At 41.1% G+C, this 27,042-nt stretch overlaps 1 protein-coding gene across 1 annotated transcript in view; it reads right to left on the bottom strand.

Moving 5' to 3' along the window:
* myo6a (myosin VIa) overlaps positions 1–27,042 on the bottom strand; it is a 224,349-nt gene that overhangs the window by 73,642 nt on the left and 123,665 nt on the right. The window contains exons 5-11 of the mRNA XM_048600957.1: positions 19,264–19,393; positions 18,381–18,486; positions 18,009–18,064; positions 17,343–17,440; positions 17,080–17,244; positions 7,257–7,337; positions 2,084–2,264 (exon numbers count right to left, since the gene is read on the bottom strand). Coding sequence (XP_048456914.1) covers positions 2,084–2,264; positions 7,257–7,337; positions 17,080–17,244; positions 17,343–17,440; positions 18,009–18,064; positions 18,381–18,486; positions 19,264–19,393 — 817 coding nt within the window. The remainder of the gene's footprint in view (positions 1–2,083; positions 2,265–7,256; positions 7,338–17,079; positions 17,245–17,342; positions 17,441–18,008; positions 18,065–18,380; positions 18,487–19,263; positions 19,394–27,042) is intronic.

Raw genomic sequence — 27,042 nt, 5'->3', positions numbered from 1 at the left:
ACTTCCACAGCAACTACCCCAACATCTACAAGCAAAGCTGCATTAGGACACTATTTAAATGGGCCACCACTCACTGCAATACGCTAGAACTACACAGGAAACAGGAAGAGGACCTGTACAAAATCTTCACTATGAACAGATATCCCCGCAACTTCATCCGTAGGTGCCTACTAAAAACAGACAACAGGAGGACACAGTACACTCTAACACACTGACCACACTGCCCTACATCAAGAACATATCAGAACTGATGACGAGTCTCCTACAACCACCAGGAATCATGGTAGCACACAAGCCCACAGACACTTTACGACAAACATTCCAGGATGAAAGACTCCATTCCCACAACACGCAGATTGACAGACAGGAAGGAAATTAGCCATTTGAATACATGAACATCAGCTAGCAGCAAAACAACACAACAAACCTTGCTTAATATCAGTACACTCAGACAATAAAGGGTATCAGTTTAACTGGGACAAGGTAACCAAAGTAGCCAAGCCAAACATAGACATGCACAGGAATTCTTAGAGGTATGGTTCTTAACCCAAAATGCAATCAACAAACATATACAAACCCATACAGAACAAAACCGGAAAAGGACACTGCTCACCATAACAGACCAGACAGTATAAATTCCAAGCGGAGTAGATCATTATTACATCGGAGGCCTCACTGATATTACCTAGCATGGTGACGAAACATCAGAGCGAAAACAAGCTAGCTCAGCGAGCAAGTCAGCAACACCAACAGTAACATTTGTTCTTAACTGGTGCTACATATTAATTTGAATTGTCATGTATTAGTTATCATTTATTTTATTTCATTTCCCTTATCACTATTTAGCTCTTTAATGTTTTTTGTTTTTTTTTAGAAAGACAACTTCCACTCTAGGCTCCCAATTGCCCAAGCACTGATACATCAGGGTCCACGAGACACTTTCCAAAGGACTTGTGGCCTGCTAAAGCGAAACGTTTAGCACCTGCCTCTCCTCAATTCCAACAGATTGACAGTTCATGCTGTCAAAACAGAACAATGCAAAGTATCAAACCACCACTGAAAATTTGAGGGTAACTTCTGGAGATTTTACGATAAGGAATCAGAGCCCACCTACCACTTAGGAAAATTGAGCAACAATAGTTTTAAATTTAAAACAATTCAAGAAATATTGATACAATTCGTCACAGGCCGCTATAGAATCCATCGAATCCCTACAGTGTGGGAGCAGGCCATTCGGTCCATCGAGTATATATTGATCATCCAAAGATCATCCCACCCAGACCACACCCCTCCCACCTGCCGTGCATAAGGAAACCAGAGCACCTGGAAGAAACCCACACAGACACGGAGAATGTGCAAACTCCACACAGACAGTCGCCTGAGAGTATAATCAAACCTGGGTCCCTGGTGCTGAGAGGCAGCAGTGCTAACCACTGAGCCACCCCACTTAACGTGGGTGCGTTTGGACTGTTTTTCTGATGTTTGAGCGATAACTAACCTGTATGAAGTCATTTTAAAAAACTGCAAGATCAGGACATAGAAGGGGTAGTGGAAAAATCCCAGTTGATTGCTAGCCATTGCCTTAACCAGTCAACTGCAATTACAGACAATTAATACAGGTATTTTTTACACAATTTTCCTCTTCAGATCAGGCGAACAGTTCTGTTGTTGTCAAAGTTCATCATTCAGTGGTTGGCTTTCCAACAAACTATTAGACAAACCGTCTAACATGTAACAAAAACAAAGTTGCTGGAAAAGCTCAGCAGGCCTGGCGGCATCTGTGGAGGAGAAAACAGTTAACGTTTCGGGCCCGGTGACCCTTCCTGTTGTCGTCTGTTCCGAGAAGGGTCACTGGACCCGAAACGTTAACTCTGCTTTCTCCTCCACAGATGCTGCCAGACCTGCGGAGCTTTTCCATAAACTTTGTTTTTGTTCCTGATTTACAGCATCCGCAGTTCTTTTGGTTTTTATTTTGTCTAACATGTAGCCAGTTAAGTAACACTATATAATAACTTTCAGACCACCGGACTGGAGAATACTAAGAGGGCACTCTGCATCTACACCGACAAAATAGTTGTTATACCTGAGGTGCTTCCAGCTTCTTCAAAGTCAACATTTCCAAGGTGCAGAACACCTGCAACTACACGAAACAGATCAAGCTTCTCTGCATCATCCAGCCCTATTTTCTTCATAGCAACACACATGCGGTTAAAATCACCATGGTCATCCAGCAATGGGTCTTTCAGTGAGCCTTCTTTAAGACACTGGAAGGAGACAATGAAAAAGATGCAACACATCAGCTAATGTCTAAAAGGATCAAGGACATGCAACCAAAAAGAAACATGCACAGTCAGTCCAGAATGTTAATGCCAAAATTATAATATGCATGCAAACTAGTAGATCAATTTCTCATGCACACACCATGAAAGAAATAATATATTTGCCTGCACTGGAAGTCTTCAAAAAGCTAGATCTGCCGACAATCAGTTGTAATACATAGCAGTTGTTACATTAATTCTACTTCAGATACCTGTGCCTTCAGAATATCATTCCCACTTGTTTCTAATTCCCCTTCCTGTAATTTAACTCATAATACCCAAATACAGACCCATTGCAGTACTTGCTTTGATGCAGCATATTTGATTTACCATGTACATGAGGAAATCCAGATCAAAATATTCCCCATCCACCTTCTGCAGACAGTAAAGAATTTCTTGCCCTTATCTATCCATAATGTCCAAGCTGATTGCAATGTTTAAGTGTACAACTAGCTTAAGAGCTCATTTCCATGGAAACAAAGGGAGAAGCAGTGTTTGCTAAGTGATACAAAATTAAAACTCATGACAGATAATGACGAGAGCAAGATGGCACACTGAAGTGCAAGATATCAACATATATTTCCTTATTAAAAAAAGGAAGATTCAACAATGTTATTTACATTTTATGTTTCGAATGCAATCAAAGTCAACAAATGATCACTTATCTACTCTAAACTCTGACACTTGCAGATCACTACAACCCCCCCTAATGTTGCTATGCAACTGCCCACTTCAAGTGCAGCCTTGCAATCAGCCTCTCAGATACCACATTTACGCAAATGATTTCTCCTCCTGTGCTTGCACAGAAATCGAGTCCCGAGTTCCATTCCATTCCATATATCACAAACGGATGAATTCAGATTCCACTGTCTCTCTCATCTCACTTCCAGCCCTGCTTCTCATTAATATCAGAATAGTTTCTGCACTCAGTCCATCACCACAGGATTTCAATATAGTCTGTTTAGCTCCCATTGTCTTCATTGCAAATGTCATTCCCAACATCTATGTTAAATTAGATTCTATTCAATCTCTAGTTTAGTTTCATTTTCTTTCAAACAGTTATTGAGACCGCTTTCTTTCACTTCTCCAAGAACAGGCACATCCACCCTCAGAACGCATTTTAAGTAAAAAAAAAAGTGCAAAATGCATTACTGACAGACAGTTACATCGTACAAACTTCACATAATGAGTTTAAAGAAACTGATCACCTCTTCCTTCTGACATTTAAAAGGGGAAAGAAAATAAGATAATTTTACTTCAATAACATTGCTCCATTTAAAACGGATTCATGCCATTTGCATGTGAATTTACTGCCCAATGAAGAAGTGTCAACTATACCTATTGTCCTGAATTCCTCTATCAAACAAGGAAAAGTAACACAAGTATCACTGGATTTGAAGAACGTCAGCTAGGAAATAATCCCAGCTGTGATGGCCTTCAAAACAAAAAGAAAGGCAGGCTTGCATTTAGAGGGCTTCATGACCACTAGGCATCTTAAAATGCTTTACAGTCAATTAAGAACTTTTCAAATGTTGTTACTCCGAAGGTAGGAAATGCAGCAGACAAACCACACTGAGCAAACTTCCACAACAGCAAGGTGACGAAAAATAGATAAGCTGGTAATTATGATCTTGATGGAGGGATATATTTTAACAGTGATACCAGGGACAATTCTCTTGCTTTTCTTTTCACATCCACCTGAGTAGGCAGGTGGGACCTAGGTTTACTGTCTCTTGGAGGCGCTGTCTTTCAGAAGAGTGCAGTACTCCCTCATGCTCAAGCCCTAGAATGGGAGTTGAACCCGGAACCCTGTGGTTCACAAATGAAAGTGCCCTACCCACTGAGTCAGGATTGACATGCGCAGGACATGGGCTTCCTGTAAGTTCTGTCATTCATCAAAGTGAAGTATATCAAACCAGAGCTTTCATGTTGGATTCCAGTTTAAAAAAAAATAAATGTATGGCACAGTTTTGAAAATACTGATTTCAGGACATTTCCAAATACAAACAAGGTTTTACATTAAAAAATTCCTTTTGCAGCTGTATAGCCCAGCACACAGTCGCCAATACTCTTTACAGTCTCAAGTATTCATCTCATCACGAATGGAACCACATACAGCACCACAATTAGAAAAGATTTCTACTGCAGCTGATGTTTGACATACAAACAGGTCATCTTGCCTGCTTCCATCTCCAACAAAATACCAAAATAAAAACACCACTAAACAAGAAAATAAGTAAGAAACTACTACAGAATTTACCCCTTACCCTGTTGGCATAAACCATACACAAAAAATAACTACTCTAGTGGAAAGATGAATGCATGCAACTACAACTACACCACACAGGAGTGATGTAAGCATCTGCAAATATAATTACAGACAGACAGTTACATCATACAAACTTCATATGCATGAGTTAAAAAAAACTGATCACCTCTTCCTCCTGATATTTAAAAAGGGAAAGAAAATAAGATGATTTTACTTCAATAACATTGCTCCATTTAAAACGGATTCATGCCATTTGCATGTGAATTTACTGCAGTGAATTATATTGCACACTTGCTATCAATGCCAAGAAACTGCCTCTCTTATGGAGATGACATCAGAAAAAGGTATAAGTGTGATATTCATAGAATAGATTCCCTACAATGTGGAAACAGGCCCTTCGGCCCAACAACTCCACACCAACCCTCAGAGCATTCCACCCAGATCTATTCCCCAAACCCACCTAATCTACATATCCCTGAACACTACGAGCAATTTAGAATGGCCAATCCACCTAGCCTGCACATCTTTGGACTGCGGGAGGAAACCGGAGCACCCGGAGAATGTGCAAACTCCACACAGACAGTTGCCAGAGGGGGGATTCGAAGCCAGGCCCCTGGCACTGTGAGGCAACATTGCTAACCACTAAGCCACCGTGCCGCCACATTGACTTTTAAAGTCATAGTATCGTGGAGTCATACAGCACAGAAATAGACCTTTTGGTCCAACTAGTCCATACCGACCATCATCCCAAACTAAACTAGTCCCACTTGCCTGTGCTTGGCCCATATCCCTCCACACCTTTCTTATTCATGTACTTATCCAAATGTCTTTTTGATGTTGTAATTGTACTCACATCCACCACTTCCTCAGGAATTTCATTCCAAATGCAAACCTTTCTCTGTGCGCAAAAGTTGCCTCTCATCCCTTTTTTTAAATCTTTCTCCTCTCACATTAAAATTGAGTAATAGAAACAAGAATGTCAACTAAATCAATCTGTAAAGTGAAATTGATTCAATCCCTCCCAATCAAAAACTAAATAAAAACATTTTCTAAGGTACAGACACTGGACCGAAGGGTCTGTTTCCACGCAATATGACTCTGAGATCAGAAAGGTTTAGAATATTCATTAAAACCTAATGCAAAGATTTTAAACCTAGTGGCAATTACAAAGAAATAAACCTCCTAAAAACTGGTCCCACACTGAGCAAAATTGATTTAGAATAATCTGGTAAAGTTATTTATTTGAACTGATGTCCGTTAACACCATAAACATAGCAGAAATTGCAAATGGAATTTTAATGGAAATTATTTGGGTAACTAAAATTAAACTGGTGAACAGTAGAATCTTTTCATTTTATAAATTCTCAACAGCATTTTATGTTTTGTTTGGTGAGGCAGTGATATTTACGTAATGGGAACAAAGCAGCATATTCAACATTAACTGTATAGGATCAACGACTAAGGATTCTGAAACCAGCACAAGAAGAGGTGTGGAGAGCTAGCTCAGAAAAAAAATGCAGTGAGCAAATTACTCCAGACTTATTAGGGATGCTGTTGAGCTTGCTGTTATATGTGATAGTTGCAGGTTTACAGCAAATAGAACAAGATACAGATATCACTACTCAACACTATATACACACCTACTCTCTCAGACAGTGTTACATTCAAAATATCAGATAATGTATCAGATCTTCAAAGGTATAATTATATTCAGTGAAACACAAGATGCAACCCAATCGACAGATAGTATGAAAATTGAAGATGTTAAGTTGTGCTCAAGTTAGATACTGTGGGTTTTTTTTCCAAATAGAATGGTTTGTAAATATCATAGTACAAACACAAATATTTCTATTGCAGATTAATGACAAATATTGAGCATTGTGTATAATCATTCCACATTCTCTCCAGATGAAACCATTTCAATTCTCTTTGGCAAAGCACCTCATAGTAAAGCAACAGCTGCTTTTCACTTACCTAAACACTGCTAAAACCCAGTCAGATGACCTATGGCTGTCAACTGCTCAAGATCAGAGTTGAATTTCTACACAATATCCTCTAGGTCATGCAACTGGATATTGCAACTCAGAGATTAGTTCAATCTTTCACCTCCAGTGGTGTGAGCTGGACCAAGCCTGACAAAAAAAAAAACTTAACTGCAGGGCAAGCCTTTTCCCCCAAAACTTTAGTCAGACTGGGAATTTATTCCTGGTTTCTTCTAAAATCAAACAATCCTTCATCACAGCAACCAACCTCTTCTGTCTGCATCACATCATTTTGTGATCATGAAAACAGATAACTCATTCAGCCTCATGAACCTGTTCTGTTATCCAATGTCTTCACTCTCCATTTACCTACCAGTTCCATATTCACTAACATTTGTACTGTGCAAAGCTAAAATTTATGCAATTGATCTTAATACCTTGCATTCTTGCTTTACATGCTCTACTGTTGCTCAATAGCATTCCAAAACAGAGCAATGAAACTTTATCTGTAAAATGGTGTTCACAGAATTCTTAACAGCTCAATAAACTTTGAGCACTATTTGGCTCAAAGGGTTTCAAAGATTAAAACTGAAAACTTTTAACTTAACCAGCATGCAGCCAATAGCCTGTACTGTGGCAGCTCCCTATTGGAGCAGGTGCAGATTTCACTACGTGTTAGTATTTTACCTGTGGGCTCTTGCGATTCTGTAGAATCTTTTTGTCGGATTCCTTGTTGGCAAAGTACCTGGTGCATCCTCGACTCAGATACTACAGCAAAGAGATTAATTTAGCACAAGAGAGATATTTTATCACAATAAATGAACAATAAAACAAAACAAATTCAACCATTAAAATACTTACCAGGAGGAAAGGAAAGAAAATCAAAATTTGTAACAGTTGATTTGTCCAATCACCACTCGACTAAATTTCAATGGTAGCCTGCCCCATTTAAAAATGCATTTCCTCACAAACAAAACCTTCTGTCAAAGCATATTGACGTCAGAGCTTAAATTGCGCATTCTTTAAGTGATTGTTGACTCAACAACATTCTTGGTTAAAGGATCTGGCATTCCTGGATTGTAGAACAATTACTGCCTACAGGGTTATATTCACCACACTAATAGTCGCCTTTCAACTGGAACGGAGAGGAAATTCCACATCTGAAAGGGGAGGGAGGGATGGACCACAAAAATTTAACATGATCATTGAACAATTAGAGGTTTTAAACACAAAATGTTTACACAACAGGAACCTTTGTCACAACTTTACCAATTCAAGTCAACTTTCAAGTACAGCAGACAGAGTACATCTATCAGCGCAAATGTTGCAAGTCAGACAAACAGAAACAATATTTCAATGTCTGGAGCAACATCTGCAGAATGGCACAGAAACTGCTCCGATTTCTACCACGAATTCCTCTGGAGCCAATTTAGCCAAAATATCATGAAATGCCATGAGTTAAATGGATAGCACATTTAGAGAGGTGGTCACACCACAGCTCAAGGGACTAGAGGAAGGAAGGGAATAGGTGACCAGACAGTGCAGAAAGAACAAACAGGTAGTACAGGAGTCCCTTGGGGTTCCACTCTCAAACCAATATTCCAGTTTGGAAGCTGACAAGGTACCTCAGAGGAATGCAGTCAGGGCCAGGCATCTGGTACTACTAGTAGCTTGACTGTACACCAGGGTTTTGGGAGGGGTGGGGGCTTGGTGAAGAAGCAGGAGGACAGAGCAATAGCGACAGGGGATTTTTTTTTAGCCAGAGGAGCAGACTGGCATTTCTGCGGCCTAAGACATGACTCCAGGATAATGTTTTGCTGCCCTGGTACTAGGGTCAGGGATGTCACTGCATGGCTACAGGCTATCCCAAAAGAGAGTGGTGATGAGTTACAGGTCATGATACATATCGGTACCAATGATGTGGACAAAGTGATGAATGAGGTTTTGCAACAAGAATTCAAGGAGCTCTTCATAGAATCCCTACAGTGTAGAAACAGGCTCCGCAGCCCATCAAATCCACACAAACCCTCGGAGCATCCCACCCAGACCCATCTCCCCACCTTTTCCCTGCAACCCACCTAATCTACACATCCCTGAACACTATGGGCAATCCATACAGCCTGAACATCTTTGGACTGTGGGAGGAAGCCTGAGCACCCAAAGGAAACCCACGCAGACACAGGGAGACACAGACAGTCGTCCAAAGGTGGAATTGAACCCAGGTCCCTAGCGCTGAGAGGCAGCAGTGTTAACGACTGAGCCACTATGCCGTCCTGTAGACCAAAAAGCAGGACCTCAATGGCTACCATTTCTAGATTACTCCCAGTACCATGTACTAGCAAGTATAGAAACAGGAAAATAGGACAGATGAAATTGTGGCCCACAGGTTGATGCAAGAGGGAGGGCTTTAGATTCCTGGATCACTGGGACTATTTCTGGGGAAGTTGGGATATGTACAAATGAGACAGGTTACACCTGAACAACATTGGGACCAACATCCTTGCAGGTAGGATTGCTAGTGCTGTTGGGACAAATTTAAACCAGTCTAGCAGGGGGAGGGGGCATAGAATATCGATGAAATAGAGACGTTATGCTACAACCAAGGAAGCAAATCACAATGAGTTCAGCTATGTTGTGTGTCAAGATCAGAAGTCACACGACACCAGGTTATAGTCCAACAGATTTATTTGAAATCACAAACTTTCAGAGTGCTGCTCCTTTTCACCTGATGAAGGAACACAGTGTTCCAAACGCTTGTAATTTCAAATAAACCTGTTGGCCTATAACGTGGTGTCGTGTGACTTCTTACTTTGTTCACCCCAGTCCAACACTGGCAACCCGACTTCTTCAGTGTCAAGAGAAGGAGGCAGGGCTAGATGGTCTTTAATGCTAGGAGTGTTAATGGGTAAGACTAATGAGATAATGGCAAGGATTGATACATGGAAGTATGATTTGTTGCCAACATAGAAACATGGTTGAGGAAAGGACTGGACTGAAAACTCAATGTTGCAGGGTGTAGGATCTTTAGGTGAGACAGAGGAGGGTGTAAAAAGGCTGGTGGTGTAGCACTATTGATTAAGGAGTCAATTACTGCAATAAGGAGATGATATCTTGGAAAGGTCCTCAAACGAGACTTCATTGGTAGAACTTAGGAATGTTAAGGGGCAGCCCATTACTCGAGTGTATTATAGGTCCTCAAAAGAGTCAGTGGGAAATATGTATACAGTTCGCAGAGGTATGTAAGAGTAATAATCAGGTAATTATATTAAAGGGATTTCAAAGTTCCCAACATAAATTAGGATAATCATAATGCTAAGGGTTTAGAAGGGGGTGCTTTCTTGAAATGTATCCAGAGTAGTTTTTTATATCAATACACAAAGCCCAACAAGAGATTGATCTCATTCTGGGGAAAGGAGTGCTCGAAGTGACAGTGGGGGAACATTTTAGCAACAGCGACCACAACACAGTACAGTTCAAATTTGTTTTGAACATGGAAAAAGATGGCCTGCAAAGAAAAAAAACAAACAAACAAACAGGATCTGGCCACAGTAGACTGGGAACAGTTCCTTGTGGGTAAGTCTTTTTGAATGCTTGGGAGTGTACAGGTCCAACATATAGCCTTTAGAGGAAAATGTAGGAACAATAAGCTCAGGGAACCCTGGATGCTTAGGACAATTCAGGGATGACTAAGAATGAGTAGTAGGGCTCTTTGCACGTTCAAAGAGAACAACGCAGCTGCGGCCCAAGAGGAACACAGGAAGTGCAGGAGGGAACTTAAGAAAGCAATTAGGAAAGCAAAAAGGGGGCATGAAAAAGGATTTGTGAATAGGATTAAGGAGAATCCTAACAATTTGCAAATGCTTTAAAAGGAAGAGGTTAGCCAGGGAAAATGCAGGGCCCATTAGGGGCCTGTGTGTGAAGCCACAGGACATTGGAATGGGTGTTCTCTTTGGTCTTCACTCTGGAAGAGAAGAATGCAGGTACAGAATTCAGGACAAGGGACTGAGGAACTTGCACATAGTTGGACATAGGGAATGGGGAGGCTCTGTAGGGCTCAAAAATGGACAAATCCCCTGAAATGGAAAAATTGCTCCCCAGGCTGCAGTGGGAGATGACACAGGAAATTGCAGGGGCTCTGACAAATTTTTAATTCCTCTCTGGCCACAGGGGAAGTGCCAATGGTCTGGACGACAACTAACAGGGTTCCACTTTTCAAGAAGTGCAGTAGAGATGAACCAGGAACTTGCAGACATGTCAGTGGTAGGAAAATTATTGGAGAAAATTCTGAAGGAGTGAATTAATAGCCACTTGGAAAGGCATGGGTTAATTGGGAATAGTCAGCATGGCTTTGTCCAAGGGAGGTCATGCCTAATAAATTTGTTAAATTTTTTTTAAAAATGTGAATGAGGGAAGTTCAGTTGATGTAGTTTATCTGGATTTTAGCAAAGTTTTTGACAAGCTCCCACATGGAACACTGATTGAGAAGATTAAAGTACATGGAATTGAGGGAAAGTTGGGGAGATGGATCAGAAACTGGCTTAGTAATAGGACACAAAAGGGTAGTGGTAGTAGGCTGTTTGAGTGACTGGAGGCCGGTGTCCAGCGGTGTACCACAAGAATCAACAATGGGACCCTTACTGTTTGTTCAATACATAAATGATATAGATTAAAATGTGGGGGGAAAGGATAATCAAATTTGCAGACGGCACCAAGATTCAAAGAGTGGCTAATTGTGAAAAAGATGGTAATAGGTTACAGGACAATATAGATGGCTTGGTCAGACGGGCAGACCAGTGGCAGACAGTATTTAAACCTGATTAGTTAAAGGTGATGCGTTTTGGAAGAAGAAACAAGATGAGGGGGGTATTTAAGGAATGGCAGGACACTGGATAAAGCTTAGAGAAACAGAAATGTTGGGCTAATTTGCACATCTCCCTGCAGTCAACAGAGCACATGAACAGGATAGTTAAGGCGGCATATGGGACACTTGTTTTCATCAGTCATGTCATAGAGTATACAGCAAGATAATATTGGATTTGTACAGATTGTTGGTTAGGCCACACCTCTGAGTACTGTGTGCAGTTCTGTCACCTCACTCCAGGAAGTATGTGATAGCACTAAAGGGGATACAGATGAGGTTCACCAGGATGTTGTCAGGCATGGAGAAATTCAGCTATAAGGAGAGACTAGATAGGCTTGGATTGTTTTCTTTAGAGCAGAGAAGATGGAGGGAGGGGATATGATTTAGGCGTATAAAAGATTATGAGTGTTATGGACAGGATGAAGAGACAGCAGCTGTTCCCCTTGGTTGAGGGGTCAATCACGAGATGGCATAGTTTTAGCATAAGGGGCAGGAGATTCAGAGAGATTTGGGAAAAAAACATTTTCACTCAGCAGTGGGAATCTGGAATGCACTGCCTGGGAAGGTAGTGGAGGCGGGAAAACTTATAATCTTTAAAAAATATTTGGACAGGAACTTCAAATATCAGAAAATTCAAGGATATGGGACAATTGCAGGAAATTGGACTCGATGGGCTGAAAGCCCTTCTCTGTACTGTCTGACTCTGAATCTGTGTGTTGCTTATCTGAACAAAAAATAAACTACAATCAATCTGGAGAGGGTGCATGTGAGACATACCAGTGTTGTTGCCCAGGCTGGAGAGTTTCAGTTATGAGGAAAGATTGAACAGACAGGGTTTGTGTTCCTTAGAGCAGAGGAGACAGAGGGAGTGGGGGACATTAATGAGATGTAGATAATTATAAAGGGGCAGAGCCAGAGTATTCAATAAAGGAACATTTCCTTTTGCTAGAGGGATCAATGCCCAGGGTGGTGGTGAGGATAGATTTAAGATAAGAGGCAGGAGTTTGAGAGGGGATGGGAGGAGAACGTTTTTCACTCAAAAGGTGGCTGGAATCTGGCACTCTCTACTTATAAAAGTGTGGTAGAGGCAAAAACCCTCAAAATTTAAAGAATATTTAGATGTGCACATGCAACACACCAAGGATACAAGGCAATGGGGCAAGTGTTAGAAGATGGAATTAGAATAGTTTGGCAGTTGTTTTGACCAGCATGGATTTCATGGGGCAAAGGATCTTTTCCTGTACCACAGACCTCTGACTAACACAGAAGTGTTTTTATATTTATTTTCATCTGCTGGATATGAAAGAAATTAAAACTCTTTGTCATGTGCATTACAAGCTATGTTAAATAAATTCACACTTCCTATGAAAACGCTTTGACAAAACTTGTCAATGGACACCTTAAAGGTATAACAGACTAAAAATATATACTTGTGACATTAGTTTATTGGAGATTCAATGAACTGACGAAAAAATGGTGGTTCTTTACAAAAAAGATGCATTATAAATAGCTTATAGTCCAATCAGCTATACAGGTTAGAGTTTTGTTGCACATTGAAGAAATCCGATCTAACTATCTTCTGACAAACTGTATTTCAGTCGTTATTGCAGTTTCACCTGCAGGTGGATGAGGTCCAAAATGAGAAGCTGAAAGCTATGGAAGTCCTTTGACATTAACAAAATATCTACTGAATCGTGCACACAGATACTTCTCCCTTAACTACACAAATTGAATATTTGTAAAATTAAAGCAACAAATCCAATTAAAAGCACCTACAAATCTGTAATCCATGAAATACTGAAAGGGCACACAGACAATGGAACAGAAAGTGAGAACGTTAGAAAATCTGACAATTACGCATTCAAAATCTTAGAAGAAATCCGAAAGTGACATTGGAAACTTAACAATTCATTATCTATACGGAATAAGAGAATGCATTCTCTCTCCCCAACTTCTGCTATAGAATCTGGACTGAGCACAAGTGCTCTCTCTCTCCAGGATGGAGTGAGCCCCACCCCTAGGGTCCTGGACGGAGAGAGGCCTCACCCCCCTTTCACATTATCTTGGGTGAGAACATTAAATGCAAATGATACCCAATGCACTTAAAAAGTGATAATGATTTTCAAGACTCAAAAGGGTAACACATCCATTGCATGAATTAGGCTTACATTTACTGCTGACTCTTTAATTCAGCTCCAATTAGAAATAGTACCTGCGAAGAGGCCCAGGCCTAGCCTGCTTTGATGCAGATGCAACACAGATAAGCAGCAAAGCAGGCTAGGCTTCAAGAGACCAGGCTTGCAGAAATAACTACTGTGGAATCTGTGACGGTAGGTAGGATCTGCAAGAATTAGGCAAATAGAATTCACTTTGATCCCTGCAATCTACATGGTGAGTGGTTGCCATACTACTCCAAAGAGATATCAACGAAAATAGATTGTGAATGTGACATCTGCCACTATATATTTGAGCGCACAGCGAGGTGTGCGTCTTGAACAAGAAACTGCAGCACCTTCCATGTTAAAGGAAACCAACCTTGTGATACTCTGAACTCAAGTGTTTACTCAGTGAATGACTGCACTGTCCGGGTTTCTGGAAAGATCTGATGCAATGATTTCTTTAATCCTTCACCCTGCTGAACAATTTCACAACAACGAAGGGCAAAATATTGAAAATTCAAATCAGAATAGAAAATAGCTGGGGGTGCACATCATGAAGATGACAATTTTGGCATCTTCTGGTGCAAGGTGGGACTTTATATCTATTCCAGCATTCCCTAAATTTTATACTTTCCTTTAAATTCAGGATGTAAGAATAAGCCAGTTTTTACCCAATCCATAATTGTTGTAACCAAGTGAATACAGCATGCCGATCGATGTCTGAGATTAGACATTGGGACAGATTTTATTTTAACCTTTTAGAAATAGACTTAACCCTTCAGACTGAATCAAATATGTTCTGCAGTTTAAAACACATGATGGTCGGATATTTTCAGAACAGGGCAAAGTGAAGATCATAGAAGCCCTACAGTGTGGAAACAGGCCCTTTAGCCCAAAAAGTCCACACCGACCCTCAGAGCATCCAACACAGACCCATCCCCCTCTAACCCACCTAATCTACACATCCCTGAACACTATGGGCAATTTAGCACGGCCAATCCACCTAGCCTGCACATCTTTGGACTGTGGGCGGAAACCGGAGCACCCAGAGGAAACCCACACAGACACAGGGAGAATGTGCAAACTCCACACAGACAGTTGCCAGAGGGTGGAATTGAATCCAGGTCCCTGGCGCTGCGAGGCAGCAGTGCTAACCACTGAGCTACCGTGCCGCCCCTTGACCAATTCGGAAATCTTGGAAAAGCTGTAGTATTTACAAAATAACCAGTGTACGAGAAGCTCAAAGAACAGACCAACCTTTAGTTACACCCACAGGGAAATTGTTCAGCTTCTGAACTGGTCAGAATTAAAACTGCAGCCACTGGAGGGAAGCTGGTTTGCTGAACCTGTGCCAACACTGCCCTCTAGTGCTAACTGCCTTACTTGCCTCTTTAAAGAAATCACACTTTGGGTTCGTAGTATCACAGTTCACCCATCACCGACCATGAGCTTGTGTGGGGACAGAATGTTGGTATAATGTTTAAAAGGCAAATATTTTCTTCTTTTGCTTTTACAGATAGGTTTAATTGACAGTAATGGATCATTCGCAACCTATGGAACCCAATCATGTCTTACCGTTACCACAGTGATTTTTAGGGCATTAAAGACGTTCATGAAATCTGTAAATTAGTTGTTACAGTCGACATTACAGAATTGGAATGCTTCAAAGGCTGATATGCCCTTTCCATAATAGTATTCTGGAGGTAAACAGGGAATTAATGTCAAGAAACACAGTCAAATAATTTTACCCAATAAAACTTTCAAAACATTTAGAAGCCACCTAAAAACTCTAGCTCCATAAAAGGACAACATAACTGCAGTGCAAGATATTTAACTCCTGCATATTTAGACATCTTAAAACAGAATAGATATATAGATAAGGCAATGCTCCAATGAAGCCCATCTTTTGTCATATCCAAAAGGTTGGTTTTTAGGGTAAAAGAATCGTGTCAACTGTTGTTTGATAACACTCCAATGAAGTACCTGGACACATTTCACTGTTTCAATGGTGTTTATAGGAATATGAGCTATAATGTAGGCCCCTTGGAGTGGTGAGGTAGCCTCTCCTGTTTTAAGCTTGTGCCTGATGAAATTCATACTTTTAACTAAGAGTAAAGAAGGGACAGAGATGAATCAATAAATGCTTTCTCGTCAGCACTACAGTCATTAACCATTTGGCATCGAGTAGTTATTCCCTCCAAGGGCTTCCATGAAATATCAGGTGACTTGACTTAAAGGGTCAAGCCTTCAAACAATGACTTGCATTGCTTCCCTCTATGTACCCCATCCCAGCTAATGTAATGCAAGGTGACTGGTAGAGAAAAGTATTTTACTGTGAGAGCATTTCCCCAGTAACACGTAGAAAAGACCTTTAGATAATCACATTTCGGATGTAGTTGACATTTAAGTCAGAAGTCACACAACACCAAGTTATAGTCCAACAGGTTTATTTGAATTCACAAGCTTTCAGAATGCTGCTCCTTCTTCATCTGGTAAAGCTTGTGATTTCAAATAAACTTGTTGGACTCTAACCTAGTGTCATATGACTTTGACTGTCCACCCCAGTTCAACACCGGTACCTTCGTATCATGGCTGACATTTAAGGCTACTAATCTTCAGCCTTTTCAGAGAAGCATTCCATGTTCCATAACAAGCAGTGTAACAAATAATTATGCAACAGATGGCAACTGCGATCCAGTGGAATTAAAGTAATGTCAAGCAAAATGGCATTCAAATTACAAAAACCTTTTCTAGGCTCAAATCCAAAATTGCCTCCTGCAATTCTTTTCACCACAGTCCCATTTTGTTGAGGCAGAGCTAGTTCACATTGTAGAATAATTAAATTGATCAATAATGTTTGTTTACCCAATTTTGAATCAATGCTATACTTTTCCAACTCAACCAAACAATCAAAACACAAAGATCAAATCGAGTTGCCACCCACACTTTTAGCCTCTGGAATCCTGCACAGAGTAGCACCCAACGAATCAAAACAGACAAGGCACTAAGTACCAAAGTTCACATTTGAGTGTTTGCCAGACTTCAGTACCCAGAAAGAGACACCAGGGCATAGCAACTAGCAGCTGTGAACCCAGTATCAGTATGTTGGCAATCATCAGAAAGATGAACCCCAATAGGAACTGGAGGAAATGAGAATGAAAACCGCAAGGGAACATGCACATAAGGGGGGCGGGGAGCCGGGGTGCAAGAGAGAGAAACACAGCAAGAGAGAGACAGACAGACACACACAAACATAGCAAAAGACGAAGAGAGACAGACAGACAGACAGACAGACGATAAAAAGGTAAGGAGGGAACAGCAGGAGACCAAGAGGTGGAGACAGCTGCAGGACAGACAGGGGAAGAGAGAGAGAAGCAGGGAGGAGGGGAGAGAGCAAGAGCAAGAAAGGGAGACAGAGGGTCAGCATAAGGATGAAGACGATCCAGGGAGAAAAAGATAGTGAAGTACAACCCTATGGCATAGAACTCACCCGGAAGTTATCAGGGGAGGTCAAGTGAAACTTTTGCCTAATCTCTTCAGGAGCACCTGCGCACAGCCTATAAAAGATATGGTAATTTCTTTCTTCCATGCTCTGCGTACAGATTCGGGATTTTTCCAAAAGGTAATGAGATACAAAACCTCCAACGACAGCATTCTGCATGGGGGAAGGAAACAAAAAGACAAGGAGATAGTTTGGGAACGCGAGTGCCATTTCACAACAGTAAACAATTTTTAAAAAATGCTTCAAGGTACCTTCTCGTTGAAATGAATTTCTACAAATTTTCCAAATCGGCTACTATTGTTATTTCGGACAGTTTTGGCATTTCCAAAAGCCTCAAGTAAGGGGTTAGCTGTTTTGGAAATAAATGTTAAAAATGAGTTTCTCCACTTTACAGAGTTAAAGATTGATACAGCAGAGAAGACCATGCAGCCCATGCTGGGATAAGGGAACATCAAACCATTTGACAACATCTTTCTCATTGGTGTACACTAGTCAGTTTCACAAATTATTTTTCATTACTGATGAGCAAAATGCCTATATTGCCTGCGCACCTCAGAAAAATAGTGCAAAATATAAAAAGCCTTCCTTGGTGAAGCCAATTGTCCAAACCATGCAATTTCAGCCTCAGGGTGATAGCCTTTTTGTGAGTAGGGCCTGAATTACACAATGGAATTTCAGAGCAATCTAAAACAACTTTAGGCGTTTTGGGTAGATTGCTTAAAATTCCCTTTTTGTGCCTTTTTATTGCCCAGAAAGTGCTGATATTACTGGCATAAATTAACAGAACAATCCATCCCAGGCACTTGATCACCTTCCAATCTGATTACTCCTTGCTTTTCATTAAAAGGCTAGTGAGTCAGTCTTCATTATTTTTTGATTGCATGCATGTAAATTTACATTTCATAGCAACTGTGTACCTTCTACAATCCTTTCATCGATGTCTTGACCTGTACCATATGATTCTGTCAAGTACCTGCAAAACGGAACCAGGAATAAAATAAATGAATGCTTCTTTGCAATATCTGGAAAATGTCAGGAACAGAGAAAGGTGCAGGTAGTTCCTGCAAATATTCTGCTAAAGCCACAGACAGTGCCACAACAAACAGGACTCAAGAGAGATATTCATCGCAAGAAATAGAGATGGTGGGGTAGGGGGGCTCCATGAGGCTTAGTGTGGGCAGCAGTATGGATATGGACAAGCATGGCAGGGGATGAGGGGGGAATGGGGGGAGGCAAAAGAGAGTACCAGGAGTGAAAGGGAGAGCATGGCATGAGAGATTTGTACATACCGAAGAACAAACTTGGTATTTTCTGTTTTTCCAGCACCCGATTCCCCCGAAACAATAATGGACTGGCTTAGTTTATGCACCTTCATGTCACGGTAAGCTTTATCAGCTAAGAATTGGGATCAAAGAGAGAGTTAAATACATGAGCATCACCTCAATAATTATTTATCATAAAAGGTTATCAATTCCTCAGAATATCACATTTCAATGAATTATTTCGATGAGTTAAAAATAAAGTATTGAATTGTGCAAAATTCGTGAAGAATAAGCTCTCTTCAGAAATATGATTTTAAATCTCATTTTCAAAGCTCATCCAAAAACAATTCATTGGCAAAATGGAATGCAACTTGAACCCTTTCAACTGCAAAGAAGCTAGTTTTGTAGAAGACTTGTTTTGTGAAACAGCTAACTTGTAATTCAATTGTGTTTGGACTGATGATACACAATATGTTAAACACTGTACAAGAATATTTAACTCATTTTTAAAGGGCTGACATTTTATGGGGGTGATACAGTATTGAGAGAATCCAATGTGTCCTGCAATCCAAGAACTGTATTGTAACCTCCTGGACTTGGCTGGATCATTAAATGAGCAAGCAGAGAGAACAAATGAGGAGTGAGTTAATCCCCAATTACCTTTAAAATACAGAAATGGGAACACAACTAAAGCATCGCATTCCTTCAGCACCACAAAGAATTTAACATACGGTTGCCAGATGATGTTACACCTCAAACACACTGCATCTTTTTATTTTATATAATACTCCATTATTCTTCAAAACTGAGTATATCGCATGAAAAGTTGGAGGAAACTTACATCAGCATACTGCACAAGCGATAGGTTTCAATGCTAACGGGTGACCAGGTGTTACACCAAATTACTCACCAATAGCATAGACATGTGGTGCCAGAGTGCCCAAGGACCTCCCTTTGTACTTCTTAATAGTCTCTGATGAATACAGTTTTGGTATATCAAAGTATGGGTTCACTGCTATTAGAATGTTGGCTACGTAAGTCTGCAAAGACAACACAGAATAAGGCACATGAACTATATTGAAAAGCACTCGAGCATTGATTTTTAACTGTCAGAACTCAACGATGATTCTAGCTGGTCTTCCTTTGTCAAAATTCAAGCTCGAATTCCAACAAGAGAGATAATTTTATGACATTCAAAATTCCCAAAAAACAGCCATACTGGAAATGGGGCGGCACAGTTGCTCAGTGGTTAGCACTGCAGCCTCACAGCACCAGGGACCCAGGTTCGATTCTACCCTCGGGCGACTGTCTGTGTGGAGTTTGCACATTCTCCCAGTGTCTTCATGGGTTTCCTCCGGGTACTCCAGTTTCCTCCCACAGTCCAAAGATGTGCAGGTTAGGTGGATAGGCCATGATAAATTGCCTGTAGTGTTCAGGGATGTGTAGCTTAGGTGGGTTATAGGAGGATGGGTCTGGGTGGGATGCTCTGAGGTTCAGTGCGGACTTGTTGGGCTAAAGGGCCTGTTTCCACACTGTAGGGATTCTATGAATCTATGATACAAAGGAAAGCCAGTTAATTGAATCCCAATCTCTCAATATTACAAAAGGAGATACCTCCAACTTACTTCAGTCTTACAACAAACATCTGCCATTCCTCCATCTCCATTTGTTACCATGTTATACTATAAGTTAAAGATCCCAGGGTACAAGACATTTCCTGTAGAGCTCTCCTATGTGGTAGATAAATAAGGAGTGATGCCCTCAGCAACATTATTTGTTGACAGTCACTTAAGTTTAATTCTACGTATCATTCAACAGAGAGATCCTACACAAAATGCCTTTTCCAAACACTTTCAAACCAGCGATTTGGAATAAAATATTGTACAAACAGCATTATAAAAACAGTAGTTCAACAATACAGAAAATCAGTCTTTATAACATACAGTAGAGCGAATTCACCGTTAAATGACCATGTTTGTCTATTGTCTGCATTCATAAAACAGGAACAATGGTGATGGGAAACAAAACCAGAAATAGCCGGGAGAAACTCAGCAGGTCTGGCAGCATCTATGAAGAGAAAGCACAGTCAATGTCTTGGGTTCAGTGACCCTTCTTCAGAACCTCAGAACAATGGAGATAGAGTTGGAGTTACAGCAGTTACAGAAAGAGAATCTAAAGGATGGAAAGAAAGATTGATTAAAAGGGTGTAAAAACAGGAGATACAAGGTGGAAATAAAAATCATAAATTTAATTTAGATTCTTGAAATTTTTAAAATTACCATTTGCCAGAATGATACTGAACTATCAGTAAATTTAAATGATCTTTCTTTCTCATCTGAGGAGATGTTTTAGTGTTGCATGATGAGGTATCAAATTATTAAGAAGGTGCACATGCTATTAATTCTGAGTTCTGGTTAGGCTGAGTCTTCTAGGAACACCAGTTTGTTAGCAAAGCGCACAGAGTGGATTGGAAAGACCCAATCCATTCCTAGTGCGATCAATAATTGGGGGCATAAATTTAATAGGATTGGTGTAAGGATGAGCGGGGAACTTAAGAGTGATTCTCTCACTCAGTGTATGATGAGAGTCTAGTTCAGTCTGCATGCAGACAAAAAAAACTTTTTTCACATTTAAATAAATACTCAGACATGCACTTGTGGTGCCATAATCTCCAAGGCCTCAGACCAGGAGCTGGGAAGTGAGGAACAGATGTATGATAAGTCAAATAGCCTCCTCCAGTGCTACAAATTTTACCCATTTCATGTATTCAGCAATGTGCAAATCAAGCAGTAAAATCAAAGAATGAACAGAGACTGAGAGGCAAATCTCCAGAACCTGATCAATTCACACTGCTCCTTTAATACCAAATGTTATCTCTCCCCTAATCCCTGTTATTCTTAATTTTTTTCCTCATTTTTCATTAATTGGACATTTCACCATATAAATTAGGTAATTAATAACAATAGCATCCTCCTATAGTTTAATGGATTATGTAATATAAAAATCACTTAGGCCTAAAAGGAATATTTTAAACAATTCAATATCTACTCAAATCTACTCAAGAACCTTAGAATTTAATATCACTTTTGACAAATGACAAATAGAAGTTTTTAAAAGATGTCAAATTTATATTTTCTTACTTTCCTATCTTTATTCCCTCTTAATCTTTCTTTCCCTTTGTTGGATTATTTTTCTGTTAGTGATTAGACTTAGTTCATCTCCCATTTCCACTGTTCCTGTTTTGTTCTAAACCCTTAAGACTCATTGATTAACAAGATCACAGCTGATTCTGTCATTCATTGAGACTCCAGGTGCTCTATCATACTCACTGCCTCATTATCAATTTACACCTCAAACGAGACATGTTCAAGACTGGATTCAAGCTGGAAGATGCACAAGTAGTGTCTAGTGGTTTACGCTCCAAAAGCAAGATATCAGCAGAGCACAAAATTCAATCCACCTGCCGATAGCGATGACCAAAGATGGTTGAAAGTTTAGGGTGAATCACAAACCAAGGTGGGTTAAGATAGAAAATTCACAGCATATCATTTCAGCATAATATTTTCAGGTAGTAGACTGGCTGGGATCAAGTTCAAGAGTGGGGTCTTCTACTATTTTCTTTACTTCTCTCTGTAATCAAACTCTGTACGACTTGGCATACTTCCATAATATTTAAACATCCTCTCCTCCACCCAAAGATTCCTTTTCTACCAGTATGTGGATAGATTTCATAATTATTCAGACTAAAGTGGTAGCTCAGTGCATCTCAGGACTTTAAGAGCCAGGTGTCAGTACAATGTGGCGGTTAATGTACTTTATGAAGCTTGACTCCCAAATTAGACATTTGTTCACACAAGCTGCATCACTAACAAATAAACACACATGATGACTATATGCATGTCAGTTGTCATGAAATTTCATTTAATTGTTATTTTTAATAGCTGTACAAAATAGAAGCAGTTATTCGTTTTTGGAAAGTGAAGCAAACATACACTAAATTGTGATCGGTTGAGTAATAGGGCTGAATAGTCAGTACATTACTCCCATCACTGTTGTAGCATCCTCTGCCTGAGGTTGCCAGCATCACAGTTACCTGTTTTTAGCCTATTGATGCACTTCACAGACATCAACAGATACCTGAAGATGCTGGACTCAAAGGCTAGAGACATTGCTAAAATTCCAGCACTCGAATGGAAAAAATATTCTAGAAATAGCCATGTCCCTAGCCAAACTGTTCCAGTACAATTATAACACTGGCATCTATCCAACAATGTTGAAAATCACCCAGTGTGGCCAGAACACAAAGTAGAACAAATCTAACCTGGCCAAACAACATCCTGTCAGGTATTCTCGATCAAACTGATGGAAAAGATTATCAAAGTACCATCAAACAGCACTTGCTCAGCAATAACCTGCTCACTGATGCTCAATTTTGGTTCTACCAGGGTCACTCAGCTCCTGGCCTCATAGCAGCTTTGGTCCAGACGTGGACAAAAGTATTGAACTCCATAGATGAAATGAAAGTGACTGCCACTGACATCAAGCCGCCCAACAAAGCTGAAGTCAATGGCAATCGGTGGCGGGGGGGGGGAATTGTTGGAGTCATGCCTGGCATAAAGGAAGATAGCTACATTTTTTGGAGATCTCAAGTCATCTCAAGTCCAGGACTGCTCTGGGTAATTCCTAGGCTTAACCATCTTCAGCTGCTTCAATGACCTCCACCACCACCACTCCATAAGTTTGGAAATAGGGGCATTCGTTGTTAACCTTGCAACGTTCAACACTATTCATTGCTCCTCAGATACTGAGGCAGACCATGCCCAAATGTAACAAGACCGGCAAGATCAGACTTGGGCTGATGAGAGGCAAGTGACTTTCACATCACACAAGAACAACAACGAACATCACCAAAAAGAGAGAGACCACCCTTTCGGTTTTTATAGAATATAACCATCACCAATTCCCCCACTATCAACATCAGGGGGGTTACCATGGAATTTGAAACAGACTTGGAGCACTCATTAATACTACAGCTACAAGGACAGGGTAGAGGCTAGGGATTTTGTGTGCGCAATAAACTTTATCTCAAAAATAAAAACCAAAAGAACTGCGGATGCTGTAAATCAGGAACAAAAACAAAGTAGCTGGAAAAGCTCAGCAGGTCTGGCAGCATCTGTGGAGGAGAAAACAGAGTTAACGTTTCGGGTCCAGTGACCCTTCCTCAGAACTGATGGTGGCTGGGAAAATGTCAGTTTATATGCAGAAAATAGGGAGGTGGGTGGGGTAGGGAATAAGCAATAAAATAGAGCCCAGAGAGAGAAAGACAGTTGGACAGACAAAGGAGTTGCTAACGATCAGGCTGGGAGGGTGAATAGTTGTTAATGGGGACTGTTAGTGACTAACAGGGGGTGTGTAATGGCAGGCTATGTGGTTACAAGGCCTGGTGTGTGGGGTGGGGGGCTGGGACATGGGAGAGTTTAGGCCCTAAAATTATTGAACTCAATATTGAGTCTGGAGGGCTGTAGGGTCCCCAAGTGGAAAATGAGGTGTTGTTCCTCCAGCTTGTGTTGGGCTTCACTGGAACACTGCAGCAAGCTGGAGACAGACGTTGGCCAGGGAGCAAGGTGGTGCATTGAAGTAGCAGGCAACAGGTAGCTCAGGGTCTTTTTTGCGAACTGAGGAAGGGTCACCAGACCCGAAATGTTAACTCTGCTTTCTCCTCCACAGATGCTGCCAGACCTGCTGAGCTTTTCCAGCAACTTTGTTTTTGTTCCTGATTTAAGCATACACAGTTCTTTTGGTTTTTATTATTATAGTCAGTGGTCTACAGCACAGAAAAAGGTCTTTTGGCCCATCATGTCTGTTTCTGACCACCACAACCATTTAAGCGTACTAATCCCATTTTCCACCACTTGGCCCATAGCTTTGTATGCCTTGGCAGCCCAAATGTACATCTAAATACTTATTTAAATGTCATGATGGTATCCACCTCCAACACCCTTACAGGTGGTGAGTTCCAGATTCCCACCACCTCCTGGATGAAATTTTTCTCCCCCCTTCACAACCTCCTGGCCTCTTGCCTTAAATCTATGCCTCCGGTCAATCATCCCTTCATCAAGAAGAAAATTTTCTTCCTGTCTACCCTTTGTCCCTCAATTCTATAAATCTCCCTTGCACTCTCTTCTGCCGTAAAAGAATACAACCCCAATCTGTCCAACCTCTCTTCATAATAAGACTCTCCAGCCCAGTTAACATCCTCGCACATCTCCTCAGCACCCTCTCCAGTGGATTCCATAACTGCACACTATACTCTAGCTGTGGCCCAATCAATGTTTTATACAGTTTCAGCATAACCTCCCTGCTCTTAAACTCTATGCCTTGACTAATAAAGGCAAGTATCCCATATGTCTCGACAGGCACACCATTCATTATGTATTTCCTTGCCTTGCTTGTTCTGCCCAAGTGCATTATCTCACATTTATCTGTATTAAATTCTATTGTCCATGAACAGAGCAGAACAATGGTAGACTGCTCAGAGTGGAGAAAACCCTAAGGATATGTTTGAATAGGAAGTGGCCCATTTGGGCAGAATTCTGCGCAAAATTATCAGGTTTGGGATCTGAAGTGCAAAATTGTTGGGAGTGGCGCATAAAGAGTGAGGTGAACAGACTCCCAAATTAAGTAAGGCTACAGTGAAGCATAAGGCAGAGAAGTTGGAAATATAAACCTTAAAGAGGAGCTAGAGAATGTAAAGAACAGAATCAAGCAAATGCAAGCCGAAATTCAAGAGATCTAACAAAGGAACCAGGTGAATTTGCTGCACATGGGGTAGTTTCAGGGTCAGGAAGAGAAGGCTTACCAAGGGGAGGGTTCAGGGATCATGCTGTGGCCCAAAAAGTTGTGACCAAAGTAGCAAGAAATGTAGTGATTTGCAGCCGGCAGTCACAGCACTAAGCAAGTAAAACGAGGGAGTAAAGTTCGAAGTGCCATGAGATTGATAGATTCAAGTCCAAAGAAAGGGTAATGAGCACCTATAGGCCCACAGGGGCAAAAGAGAGGTGCCGAACCATGAGGTGAATTGGGACATACAGGAGGAAACACATTGGTATGCTGAGAAACATCAAGAATGGGAATCCCTAACAGCAGAGGGAATCCCTCAGTATGCCCAGCCCCACTTCCTCTCCCCAAAAACTTGAACCCCAGACAACTATGGAACCCCCTTCTATCGTGATGAACACACTAATCACCAGTTGCCAACATAGGCAAGGGGCTGCTAATATCAACCACAGCATATCATTCACAGTAGCATAACTGACAGAGGTAAGCAAAAAAACATTCCCTGCATCTGAGCCTCCACGACATTTCTATTCTTCCAAGTGGTCTACATTCACAACCTGACAATACTCTGTAAAGCCAGCATGTGACTCTAAATGTGTTCGTACTTCAAAATTTGGGCTAAGTTCAGGCCTAGAGTCATAAGTGAAAACAAAAACAATTGGTAATGGAAGAGAATCAGGGAACGGAGGACACCTGGAAGCATTGGATATTTGAATGAGGGCAGTAACAGATGACACCGTGATCTTTCTCCCTTAGAATGTATGCATATGCAAAAGGCGTCATAACAACGATGCCTGCTAACCACCCATCCACCCTTCGGAAGTGCTTGGTTACCCAGGATACACGTGGTTCGTTCCACCAGAGACAGGTGAGTGATGGGGCAGCATTCTACGGGTATACCCCACAAAATTGTCATGTTAGGGTGTAACAAATAGCAGGCGGTGTACAATAGGATAATTGGCAGCTCAAAGTATGTTACCTTAGCATGGAACCCACCAGAGGTTGGTGGGGACTCTCCAATAACAAATATAAAAGGAACTTTCTCAATAGCTGAATGTCAAAGCAATGTTTAGCAGGTGAGAACAAATGAGAGCCTGCTCACAGGCATAAAAAGTATGTAAAACACGAGCCAACTATTTGCTAACCTGCACTTCCTGATCATATATCTACCGATGGTGTATTGTTCACCAACACCAGGTTGTTCATTTTTGTATTTATGTTAGTATTTATTTTTGTATTTTCAATTGCTATATAATTCATAGCTTTAGATAGTTGAGGCTGTCAGCCTGGGACCCAGGTGCCACCCAGAGAGAGAGGAAGGTCAGAGTTACTTGACTCTATTTCTCCGATGCTCATTTGGATCAAAATGAGGAACTGTGGCTGGATAGCCTAGGGCCTGATTGGCTAGGCCCTAAACCAAAATGATCAACTAGGCCTGATGGGATTTTCAGGATAGGTCAGGCACAAAGCATCCACACAAGATAAAGGCAGGCAAGGAAATCCTGGACCAGCTCTTGAAAACAAGGCTGATTTATGTATTGGAATACAACAAGCAGGCTCACTGGAGTCCAGGGTCCTGTCATGACCATGTACAGAGAAGGGGAACGTGCCCTTGACACATTGGAGGATGAACACAGTTGCTCCAGCATCTTCCATGCAGTGACATTGGGAACCCATTGGACACCTTGCTTTGGAAGATTGTTCTCTAGCCTTCAGCCAATCATTCTGGAAGGATGCAGCAGGGAGGGATAAGAATGGACACCTGAGGGCCATTCCCTCACCAAAGACTCAATCTGACCTGGCAGTGGAGCTCTGGCTACCTGTTGAACGCTTGACAGCAAGCAAGGGGCAA

Source organism: Rhincodon typus, chromosome 9, assembly GCF_021869965.1.
Source record: "Rhincodon typus isolate 14 chromosome 9, sRhiTyp1.1, whole genome shotgun sequence".
Classification (NCBI taxonomy): domain Eukaryota; kingdom Metazoa; phylum Chordata; class Chondrichthyes; order Orectolobiformes; family Rhincodontidae; genus Rhincodon; species Rhincodon typus.
This window is presented reverse-complemented; position numbering and strand designations above follow the sequence as displayed.